Genomic DNA, 12,483 nt, shown 5'->3' with positions numbered 1-12,483 from the left:
TTTATGTTGACTAATGAAATACGTTCCTGAGAGAGAGGAGGGGGAGGAGAGCAATTGAGGATGTGCAAATGAGGAAGGTCAAAAGACTTCTTCAATAATCTGAGGGGTAGGGTCAAGATTTGGGACAAATACCATGAAAGCGTGGATCCATCCTGGTTTGTATGGGTATGTGGTGGTGTTATGGTTTGGGGATCATTTTGGGGACACTTTGGGCTTTTTTTTTTTTTAGCCAAATGATGATTTAGCTGCCACAGCCTCCTTGAGAATTGTTGCAGGCCATGTCCATCCCTTCAAGACCACAGTATTCCCATCTTCTTCCAGCAGGATAACACGCCATGTCACAAAGCCCAACTGGTCTAAAACATCGTAAACTTAAACTTGAACATAGCGATGAGTCAAATGACCATTACAGTCAGCAGATCGCTGTCTAATAGAGCATCTTTGGGATGTGGCTAAACAGGAAATTCACATCATGGATGTGCGGCCAACAAATTTGCTGCAGATTTGATGTTGTTGTGTCAATATGGACCAGAATCTCTGACAAATGTTTCCAGCATCTTGTATCTATGCAATGAAAAACTGTCGCAGTTCTGATGGCAAAAAGAGGTCCAACCCACTACTAGCTATGTGTAAGTAATGAAGTAACTGATGTCTGACCCTCTTCCCCAGGCAGAGAAAGAGCATGGACAGCCACTCTTATACCTTCAAGCAAAGACTTATAAAAATGGACTGTCGTCTGTGGCACAATACATGGTTTAGTGGGGTAAAAAAAAGTTCTTTGTCATTGTCATCTCAGTGTTTTGAAATCAGCTGAGCAGGGCTGGATCTGACTGATAAACAGACACTGTGTGCTCATACAGTACCCACATGCCTAGCCTAAAACCTTTATAGACTTGTTTTTGCAACCACTCCCCCTGCTGGCCATTAGAACAAAGTGCAGGTTTACGACTCCATTGCAATGGCCTCACTTTTTAAAGATTTCAGGCAAATGCGTCAGTTTATTTAAAGCCTATTTTTGTTTGCTATGACTTCACAGCAGCCAAAAAGGGAAAAATAGGTTGAGCATTAAAAAAAATTATAAAAAACCCGAACTCGGTGTCTGAAGCCTCATATAAGCTTTAGAAAGAGCGTTATTGTTCTGCCCTTCTTCACTTACATCATGAGATCCTGTTTCAGTGCTCATACAGGAACCTGACTATTGTTTTAAGAACAAGCTGAAAAACTGAGCTTCTGTACTTATCCTCAGGGAGTATCTCCCCCTGCAACCTCCAGGTTACTCTACAATGGGTAGGATTTTTTTGTTACTGTCTTTCAGGAACAAAAACATGTTAATGATTCAGGTTAATACCTGCTCACTGAAAATACACACATCCAGATGCTGAGACAAGCTGCTCATTTCTGTTTGAGCAACTATTACAAGAAAGGCTGAGCGGGTTCCACGTTATCACATCCAAAACACAGATCAACACACGTTTCCCTCCCCCAAACAAATCCATGTTTTTAATCTCTCTCAAAAAGTCTCTAAAGCTCAAAAGTTGTGTTGGAAGCCCCCATTTCCCCTAGAGCTACTTTGGACTTCACCTTCCTTCCTTCCTTTTCAAGGAAGAGCATTTCCCTCTCAAGGTGATATTTCCATTTGGTTGTGTTAAATGCTAAGTCAAAATAGCGCTGCACAGAGTTGACAGTGTGACGTCGAAGTTTGTAATTATTTTATTATATGTTCAGATGTTTACAGTTCTTGGAGTACTTACATCACTTCTCTCTTTACAAAGTTTGAAAGTTTTGTACAAAGACAGAAAACTCTTAATGCCACATCAAAGATCTTTTATACAGCTTAACTTTAGTAAGAAAATGCCATCCAAAACATGTCTGCCAGCAGAGTTCATGCAAGTGAATATTTAGACAGACAAGGTGGAAGTTCTTTTCACATGCACCAACAATGGTAAAACAGAGAAGTATACGTAGGCTGTCGCAGTCACCCAGCACTAAAGCCCAGCAGTGTGCTCTCATCCCGACGTGTTTTCTACAGTTTGGGGCTTTTTTGCTACCAAAACCTTGCATCCTAGTTAATTCCTGCACAGGTGACTCAGGATAGCAGTTAAATTTTCATTTGTACAAATAAGGTTCATGTTGTGACAAGATTACATTTGTTTTTCTTTCCATTTTATGAGTTACAGCAGATATCCAGGGAAAAGTCAGCTCTTGTTGCCACTAGAACATCTTCCAGATTAATCAGCCTCCTCTGGTCTTCTCTTTCCAACGGGAATGCAAAGCCTCCCCTTATCTTCCTCTGCCTCAGCATGAGGATATCAATCCCACTCACATTTCTGGGTCCACGGTCGGGCAGCTTTTCTGAAGCAAATTCCGAAGATTTACTGCATTTCTTTATCCTGTCCACAGCACACTCAATCAGCGTGGATCTGCACTGTCCCACAGAGTTACTTATTAGCAGGTGAAATTCCTTTTTATGCAAACACGGACACAGGTGTTCACCAGTGCAGCAGAGGTGCCACACAGCACATGTCAGACCTGCAACAGGTATGAAACTTTCAACCCAAAAAAGGCAAGTGAAACTAAATGTTTTCAACCTGCTGTTAAGTTACTATGTATATGTTCCTTCAAGTCCATCACTGCGAGCATTCCTCTGAACATGTGTGATTAGGAGATTTCCTGAGGAATCGTGTTTTCAGATACAAGGATGATGTGTTCAGTGGGTTCTGGCACCGGTGTGTACAGATTTCCAGGGATGGGCTGAAAAACACAGCAGTGTAAAAATGAGTATTTATGAGGACAGAAAGAGCATTTGACTAGACTTTTTTTTTTCAAGTATATACCTTAGAATCTCTGTTTCCAGTCATCATCATTTCCTTGAATATTGTTGAAGGATCAGGTATCCTGGGACAAAAGATTTCCCTGTTCCTGCAACACACACACACACAAAACCCCAACACATCATGTTTAGGCGTGACTCTGACACTGGAAATACCTTGGAAGTACCTTGTGGTGTGAAATCATGTCACACAACGTCATATGGAAAATTTAAACCATCATTCAAATACTTTTCAGGGAAGTAGCACAGATACCTGCAAGTTCTTTCATTGATTTCAAGAACCAAAAGTGAGAACTAGGTTTCTTTGGTTTTTATTCCAGTATTTTAGCCAGGTAAGATAACACCAACTGAGATTCAAAGCAGAGTCGTTTTTATGTCTTGAAGTGAACCAATTCACCTTCTCCAAGAAAACAGCAGCAGAAAAGGAAGATGGTGGAGTTCGTGTAAAAAACAGGGATTCTTTGAAGGTCTAGTGTTATTTCTGTGTGTATGCATGTTTGCTGTTTTATCAACATTTATTATAAATCTGGATTTCTTACAGGACAGTGTCTATAGGAGTATATAGTCTTTATTTTTGTCATTAATTCTTATCAAGAAAAATATGATATTTTTATTTAAGTATTTAACTAATTGTTAAAGATCTTAAATCTTATATGAAAACATGTTGCACCTTTTACATGTTTCACTGGCATTCAGTCAGGACAAACAACACAAGCAGAGCATGTCAGGTGAACTGTAAAAAGCAGACCTCTCTCTCCTCAAACACGCATGTTTGGACCCATCCTTTACACCACTGCCATCTTGTGGCCACCAGTGGATATGGTCTCTGGAAGCACAATTAACACTGAAGCCACTGAAATCTGGACGGGTAGGTGTTCAGCAGCTTGCAGTTAGTTGTTTTTTTGTACATGTGCATTGTGGGTAAATCTTTGGTGTTTGTTGGAAGACTGACAAGAGATTAGTGTGCTAGCTAAGCTGTTGCTGGCTCTGCTTTCAGTGCTCTGAGATCAGTTACCAGAAATAAGAGTTAGCGCTCTCATTTATCATTGTAGGAGAAGAGGGTTTTTTCTTAGTGACCACTTTGGCCAACATGCGTGATGTAAGAAACGTTTAAATTTAATAAAGTTAAGCAAGCTGACCAGGTGATGGTTCTACCGGCACTTTCAATATCTCTGAGAAACCCCCTGGTTGACCTAACGTACAATTAACCCAGCTATTTTACTAATACACAACCTTCATTTTTCATTAATTATTTAATCCCACCATAGATATTTTCTTAAATCAAGTTAGACCATGCTCAGGTCTTTCATTTCAGCTCTGATTCTTTTTGAATAGATGAATATTAAAATACATGCTAAAATCATGATGAAAACCTATGATTTGATAGGATATGAGGCATTAGTGTAGATTAAACAGAATATGTATATGAAAGAAAGTGTTTAGAATAAGTCCAACATCTGCAACAATAATATTAATTCATTTAGCACTGATGGGAAACATATTTCTGCAAAGTAAATCCTTTGATTTTTGATACTTTATGTGCAATTTACAGTAATACAGTTTCATGTGAAGTATTCTTTTGCTACTTTTGCTAAAGCAGCAGTTTTAAAAAGTCCTTCACTCCTCATTACGAGCTAGTGCTAAATAGTTAGAAACTATAGTAGTAATAAAATATTAAAATTCTATAGCCAGGATGAGGGCAGAAAAAGGCTGTCACAGCAGTATGTTTTGTAATTTCAGACGTTCACAGATACGATATGAAGCTCCAGTATTAGATAAATATTATTTCCAACTATGGATCATGCACAGCTAGTCGAGTAGGTCCATGAATACAAATCCACAGCTGGAAAATGGCAGAGTAGGTCATATTTTTACCTATTTTATCGATGCAGCTCTACCTGACACACCAGTCTGTGGTGCTGGGAGAATCACTTTAGGTCTCAGCATAACCAGCTGATATTAGCTACTTGCCTATCTATTAGCATCGGCATTAATAGCGGCCAGTAAATGACACATGGGAAAAACACCCCATAACCATGCCATGATGTTACAGAGTTTCTTCACCAGAGGGCACTCTGAATCTTCCCTCTTGGCAACACACCACAAACACAACAACCAGCTTATCCAGAGTCATGTAGAGCACAAAAGAGTAAATAAGTGACTACATAAATGTAAAAGAAATCTATTTATGTTTTGACAACAAACAGAATATCTGATTTTTAAAATACCAAACATGAATATCAGTTTTAAAGATCCTGTATAGGCCAGGCTCTAGTCTGAACCTTTATTATTTTATCCTGCACATAGATTACGCCACAGACTCAATAAAGTTATGATATAAAAATGTGTGAAAGCTTTTCTTAGAGTAAATAAACTAAGCTGCTAAGTCATATGAGTTCATAGCACTATGGGAGGTTATAGTGATTTCACTTCTGCTGTGTCTGTGTGTATAAAGGCACAGTCTGGCAGGAGAGGGTGAGAGGTTTTTAATCATTTGGGCCTATGACTAAGCCTTCTGCTATTTGCTACGTGTTTGCTGCAGGCCACACCTACCTGCCTGTGGCTACAGGTGGGGCAGTTTTGTCAACCTTTCCACTCATTCTGTTTACTGATTAAACACTAGTCCTCAAGAGTCCTCAAGAGTAGCCACTCGCCATGGTCTATCAATTCTATTATCTTCTTTTCTTATAAAATCAAATTACACCAAAGTCACATCAGGAGATATTTTCACTACATGAAAAGCAAAGAGAAACTCAGCCCTCTCCCCAGGGGCAAACATTTACTGACAGTGAGGAAGGAAAAAAAACTTTTACAAGAAGAAACCTGCTCAGGTAGCTTCCATACTAGTGTTTATTTGGTTAACTATTGCTTGACAGACGGAGTAGGAGAAGCTTCTTTTGACATTAATCTTTTAATGTCTCTCTGAGTGCAATGAGGCTACTGCACAAATCATTCTTGACACTGACTAAATCAACTCAACAATACTGTATGCTGTGCAAAACCATTGTTTAAAACATGGATTTTGCAAAATCTGCACTTGCACACAAACATTCACTTTTGAAATCATTCTGGCACATACCTCTGGAAGCAGTAGCAGGACAGAATGACGCAGACAGAAAGAATAATTGGGACAACGATGGCGATCACAGTCAGCATCTCATCTGGAGACCTATTCTCCCCTGGAGTGAACAAGAGAGACTTCCTGGTAAAGCTTTTAGGAGATTTTCAACCTTTTTGCACATTGTGTTGCACATAATATTGTGTATCACAGTGGTTTGCTAGTGTCTAATTTCTAATTGATGATCCCAATTCAGTGCTCCAAAGTTTACAAACAATACGTTTTGTAAATTCATTTTAAAATGTGCCATTAGACATGATGGAGAACAGCTAAAAAGCAAGGCTGTATAGAGCTTTCATTAACTAACAGATAGCTCAACCACCCATCATATGAATGCTGGGATTTTCTGCTTTTAGCCGTGTTCCTGTTGTACAACATAGCTCGAATTAGTGAGCCAGCACCTGCAAAACTCTTTTTTTTTGTAGCACGGTACACTGCAACATCAGACACAGGCATTTTAGTTATTTATTTGTTTTATGGAGTGTGTTAGATTAATGTGAAACCTTAAAATATACTGTTTAGTATACGACAGTGTTGCTTTGATTCCTTGTTGTCCAAGTGACTGTGAGTCATTTTCTTGTAAATTAAAAAGAACAAAGTTCCTGATGATGATGAGTCATTATTAAAATGACCCGACTTTACCCACCCACAGAACTTTATACACTAATTGGTGCATTTCCGATTGCAGCCTCACGCTGATTTGACCTACATTACAATATCTGCACCAACATGTAGTTTGACACAAAATTTAAAGATGAAGTGAAACTTGAATCATTGAATCAATATGCTGTCAGTGATGTGATTAGTACATGATGAAAACACGAACATACAACTCTGTGTGCACATCATGGGATCTCATGATAATGTAGATATAATTATTTAAATATACTCATATTAATAATTAGTAATACTGGTTAGACAGTTACCGTGAGTTATGACTTCACTGAGGTCACTGGACAAAGGGATGCAGTATTGATCAGTCTGCACACTGTATTGGAATTTGTATTGGCAGTTTTTGTTATAGGGGATTTTCAGACTTGGCTCTTTAGTGTGGAGAGTCTGAAAAATAAGAAGCACACAAAACCAATGTTGCACTTTGTCAGTATGGAACAACTGTAGCATTGACATAATATCTGGATTTAAGACAGACAAATGTGAAAATAATTTTTTTTCTGATATTTGATAGAAATGTTCAGCTATGAGATTATTCCAGCGTCTCATAAAACACTTAAGCAGAACGTCACAATGTGAGAACTTACTCTGACATTATTGCACTCGGTGATGCAGACACTATAGTTTAATCCACAATTTCCAACAGCCGGACCTCGATGTTCCCATGTCAGGTCGAGATAGCCTTTATCTTCTGCGATGTTCATCTTTGGTAAAGGTATCACTGAGGAAATAACAAAACACTTGTTAAAAAAAAAAAACGTTAACATTTCATATTCATTTTCACAGTTTGGAATGACATTAACAATAAAAAATTAAAAATAACACTAACCAAATTTAGGTTTGAGGGTGTTGCGTCCAGTTTCAGTCTCCACGAGCACATAGATGCCAAAGTTAAGATTATTCACGTTTAGATAACAAACATCCTTTTCATGGCCGGTGGACCCATCACATGCTCTGATTTTATCATGTTCCTTTGAAGTCCTGTAATGACAGAATGAGGAGTTAACAAGAGAAGTGAAAAACATAAAAAGCTTTTTCACTTCAGCCAGTGACTCATGTAATTCCTTCAAAGTTCCCAGATTAATATTCAGATGGAATGTTAAATAATTCAAATCGGCACAAGATTCTGATGAAGCCACAAGCAGGTTTTAACAAAATACTGCTGTCCAGTATTTGTCACTCTGTAACATCCATACACAGAGTACTGCTAAAGAAATGTATTGCAGTAGTTCATTTTCACAGAACCCCTGACTAATGATGTGCTGATTCACGGCACTAATCCTATATTTTTTCTTTAGATAAAATTTCGCTCCACACAGAGACTGCGTTACATTTCTTTTTTTGTTTGCAGCTTTTATGCTCACCTGTAGCTGATGTTCAGCTTGACTGACTCATTGACTCGTTTCCAGAAACACTTTGTTCTGTTAGACTCAAGTGAACATCTGAAGTCCGTCACCAATTCAGCTGTAAGTACAACAAAAGAATTAAGTCACACACATAGATATATATTTAAAAAAAAATAATTCTAGAAGGACTTAAGTTATTATATATCAGCATTTCAGCTTTCTGGTACTTACTGCGGCGCTTTGAAGTTTTAATGGTTTTGATCACAGGTCTGCTTTCCTTCCAGTCATAACACACAGGATCTGGAACAGCTTGAATGCTGATATTCCAGTGATCAGAGTGCTTATCTTCTGTGAAGTACTTCACTGTGAAATGATTAACTAGGCTTCGGGGCAATGGCTGGAAAAAAATATATATATATTTAGTGAAATTTAAATAATTCTTAGTTCTCCAGCACTCTGTCTGATATCCACTTTAAGGGCACTTTATTTTCATAAATAGAAAACATTTTTTTAGATAAATGCCGCTTTTTGTGTTTTTTTAACTTAACTTTAGGGTTATTTACAGCGCTGTATTGTTCAATATAAATGATGTTTTATTTATTTATTTATTTTAACTTATCAGGTCAATAAATTCACCATTGTGAAAAACTATAATTTGATTAATATTTTGTTTGTTTTCATATTGTCGTTAAACATGTTTGGACTAATTTGCCATATGTTTGATGATAGTAGGTCTATGGTACATGAAAAAAAATGCCAGATAGGTCAAGTGGATATTCTTTATAGATTTGAAAACTGTCATTACATATGGAAAAAACAGTTATTAATAAGAACTAATACCAAATACAGGTTAAAACTTTGTTTCACCAATCTAATGTCAGCCTGTCTCACTGCTGGCTTTCAGTTCCATATTACCTCAACTGACTGCGGTAGTTCATATCTGGATACTGCATATTTGACTGTACAGTTTTTCGGGAGATTGTCTGGCTTCTTCCAGGACCAGGACACGGTCACTTGAAATTGGTCATCCCACCTATATGTCACATCTGTTGGTTCGGGAAGTTGATAATCTGCAGGTATAAGAAGAGCCGTTACTCCCAGCTTTGCATAAATGATCAATGCTGTTCAGAAACGATCGCGGTGGACTACCACCGAAGCCAGAAATGACATTTCCCACGAACTCTTTCACAACACTCGCTGCTGTCTGCAATTAGTTCCTTGTGACACTCATTGTGACACTGATGTGTTTTGTAATACCTCGGACTGAAGCTGAAGATTGTAAAGCTGTAACTGTTGTCATCATTATACATCATTAAATATATCATTTTTTGTGCTTCTGTTAGGCAATAATAGTAGTTGATTGGCAGTAATTTGGCAAAGTCATCTCCAAAAACAGATGATCAGATTTATTACCAGCAAACTCACGGAAAATGTCATTGCACCTAGGAATACCTAGGAAAAATGAAATCATTTAATTGCGCCAAATCAGGGAAATATCCAGCATGAAAATCACCTGACTGTACATGAACTGGAGGACATTCCTCACATTCCCCCTCCACCTCTGTTTTTACTATTAGATTGGTTGGAAATGCTCTTGAATCATATGCAAAATGTCCTTGGCACCACCCACACATGGAGTGTTAGAGTGTAGTAAAATGCGCTGATATCCACACTGGGCATGGAAAAGGACAGCAGTGATTCCTAGTAGTTTTTTTTTTAAAACACATGATTATAAATATGAATGTGTCATTTTAAATTCATTTGTCATAAAAATGAATGCATCTTTAGATTTATCTTACAATCACACAATAAAGTGCAGCTGCTCAGCGTTGAAAATGTGACGCTGACGTTTTCTTCGGATTACAGTATATGTGCACAGGCTTTTTATGCAAAGTGACACAACATAATGGGGGATATCATATCTTAGACACATGTCCTGGAATCAAAAATAATGGAGGAGATGATTTAATTTAAATTCTATGAGACATCCTTTTAAATTTTGCCTCTGTCATTGTTACACTTTCACTTGCGCAGGTTCCCCCGCAACTTCGTCGCTGGTTGCGCTGCGCACCTGTACAGTGAAAGACAGCCTCTTTAAGCGCAAACTAACCGTTAAGGTGCACTTGGTAAAATCGAGGGAGACTGAGTGAAGTCATAAGAAAAAGAAATATACTCTGAATTTATACTCAAACAGAAAGACATCAGCGAATGTGTTCCAAAGAGCTCTCTGAATTAGCCAGATCCTTGGAGATAACTACCCTAACACATTAACACATTTTGTTACTGGGGATTAGAATTAACAACGCAAAACCACCGAGGTCAAGTTTAATGTGCTTTCCAATTCGTTTATTCATAGCAATAATTCATTACATGCCAATAATAATAACAATAATAATAATAGTAATAATACCACTTAATGTAATAGGGTCAAGACCCTTAAAGTAACACTTCACCAAGTGCTATTAGTGCAGCGGAAAGGAAAAGCTCCTTGAAGAGGAAGAAACCTCAGGGTGGGACTCCCGGATAAGGTGAGAGGAAAGCGGAGACAGAAATAACTATAAATAAATAAAAATAAAAATACGCACTTACATTTAAAATTAAAATATTATCTGACTTATGCGTTAATTTATTATTTTTTACAAGGGCAAAAACACACAAACTACAACCACAAAAGTGCTTTAATTTAATTGGCTAATAAATAGCAAGTTGTTAGAGAGCTCGAGACGCTCGGTTAACGAATAACGCGCGTGCGTCTAAAACATGCTAATTAAAGTCTGGTTTGACGGGCTGGGTACGCTCACCGACAGGTTCCCTTTAACCGAACAATTTTTAGATGTAGACTATTATTAAAACTGGGATAACAACTAATGAGTGTTTTACCTGCTTTACAGTTGAAAGTCATGGTGGTAGCGCAGAGAAAGATGAAAAACCGCTGAGCGACAGTCATGTTGCCTCCAAGCGTCCGGACTTTATTCCTGGAAGCGTTTCAGGAGCTCGTTTGATTCCCTCTAGGAATCAAAGTACAAAATAGATGTATATATATCTATGTAAAAGGAAAAAATACCGGCGACAGACCGTCTAGGTTAAAAGAAAAAAAGGTTGTTTTTTCTCTAAAAAGTGAATGGAAACCGGGAAACGAGAAAACGAAGCCAAAACTCCAGCTACACCTTAACTGTCTCCGTGCCTACTGAACCTTACCGGGAAGGTCGGGGCGGAGTTGTTTCGAGTGGGAGGAAACCGTAATGACAACGAAGCTACGACATGTCACGGAGTGAAAATGCGTAAGCAGCCTCGGTTACCAAACGCTGTCGGAAACGGGAATCCAGCGTCCATACAACAAATCGTTTTGGGGAATAAAGGAAGCTGCTCCCGTCGCTCTCCTAATGGGGGCAACATTACGCATGCGTGTGATCTTAAGTGCGATATATCAAACCGCAAGTGTACATCCATTCCTCCGGGAAGTCGTCAGGCCCTAAATGAGTCTGTGAATCATTAAGCTTATTATCTATGTGGTAATGGCTTTATGCTGCAACAAACAATATAGAGTGGGCCAAACTGATAACACGGGTGCAGGAAAGGCCAAGAAAAACATAGATAGTTGTGTTAGACTTCAGATTTATTCGGTTATGGGTCAAGCTCAAAGCCTCCGTGGATGATATTAGACTAAATTAATGCTACAGTATGCATTGCGGTTGTAAAGAAAACTGCAGAAAACTTTGTGGTGGATTTCGCCTGTTTCAACATGCAGAAAGCAGCCGGTGGTTGAAAGGGGAACAAGCAAACCCCAGCGAGGGTTTCCAAAGAGCGCATGAAGCCTGAAAAACCAAAACCTCCGAGCGAGCTGCTGCTGCGACACTTCATGTGTGGTGTGAGAAATGTGATAGTATAATCCAGTCATAAACCCTATTTCTCACTAGGACAAGCAGAATCGAGTGTGCAGACAAAAGCCATACATTTTTTTGTTTGTTTAAAACTTCGGGGCGCTGTACGTGCAGTGATTTGTGAATAATTTCATCATCTACGTCTTCATGCATTTGGAAAGTTTTATCATGATCGTCTCATGTAGGATTTGTTCCAGGCCTCATTTCATGATGGCTCAAGTGTTTTGAACAAGGAGGCTTGCTGGCAGGCAGTGTCACACCTAACAACTTGTTAGTTAAAACTTGTTTTTTAACTTATTAAGCGAGGCTGGTATATATGAGGAATGTGCTTTGGTACTGTCTTGGTGAAATATGTTTTCTCTTAAAAAATGTTGCTGACATTAAATGAGCAAAAATCAAATTTCTCATTTCATCATTTGATTCAGTTACTGACAATTATTTTTTTTAAAAGCCTTTTAAATAATATCCAGATAATTGGGTTTTGCTTGTACCTACACTGGACACAACCTGTATACGCTCCTCCTGTGCTTTCCCAGCTGTGATGGAAATGAAAATGTTTTGGGAGATTGTTTATGTTGGCTTTAAAAGGCCAGTGTGGCGTCCTCAGCCACATCTGCGGAGAAAGAATGTATGAGA

The 12,483-nt window shown here is 38.4% G+C and overlaps 1 protein-coding gene across 2 annotated transcripts; it reads right to left on the bottom strand.

Moving 5' to 3' along the window:
• Positions 1 to 1,695: 1,695 nt before the first annotated feature.
• LOC146391641 (interleukin-13 receptor subunit alpha-1-like) lies at positions 1,696 to 11,357 on the bottom strand. Of its 2 annotated transcripts, XM_084924581.1 has the most exons (11): positions 11,165 to 11,357; positions 10,847 to 10,974; positions 8,882 to 9,036; positions 8,198 to 8,363; positions 7,985 to 8,084; positions 7,450 to 7,601; positions 7,208 to 7,341; positions 6,875 to 7,007; positions 5,910 to 6,009; positions 2,835 to 2,919; positions 1,696 to 2,751 (listed from the first exon to the last, which is right to left on the bottom strand). In XM_084924581.1, exons 2-11 carry the CDS (start codon positions 10,911 to 10,913, stop codon positions 2,659 to 2,661), a joined length of 1,185 nt encoding a protein of 394 aa, XP_084780707.1. In that variant the 5' UTR covers positions 10,914 to 10,974; positions 11,165 to 11,357; the 3' UTR covers positions 1,696 to 2,658. The 2 variants fall into 2 exon arrangements, with proteins under 2 accessions (XP_084780707.1, XP_084780706.1); XM_084924580.1 differs by lacking the exon at positions 11,165 to 11,357 and having other exon boundaries at positions 10,847 to 11,158.
• Positions 11,358 to 12,483: the final 1,126 nt, after the last annotated feature.

This window comes from Perissodus microlepis, chromosome 3 (genome assembly GCF_051167445.1).
Source record: "Perissodus microlepis isolate ML-2025 ecotype Zambia chromosome 3, ASM5116744v1, whole genome shotgun sequence".
Taxonomy (NCBI): domain Eukaryota; kingdom Metazoa; phylum Chordata; class Actinopteri; order Cichliformes; family Cichlidae; genus Perissodus; species Perissodus microlepis.
Note: the sequence above shows the minus strand (reverse complement) of the source record. Positions and strands in the feature narration are given on the sequence as shown.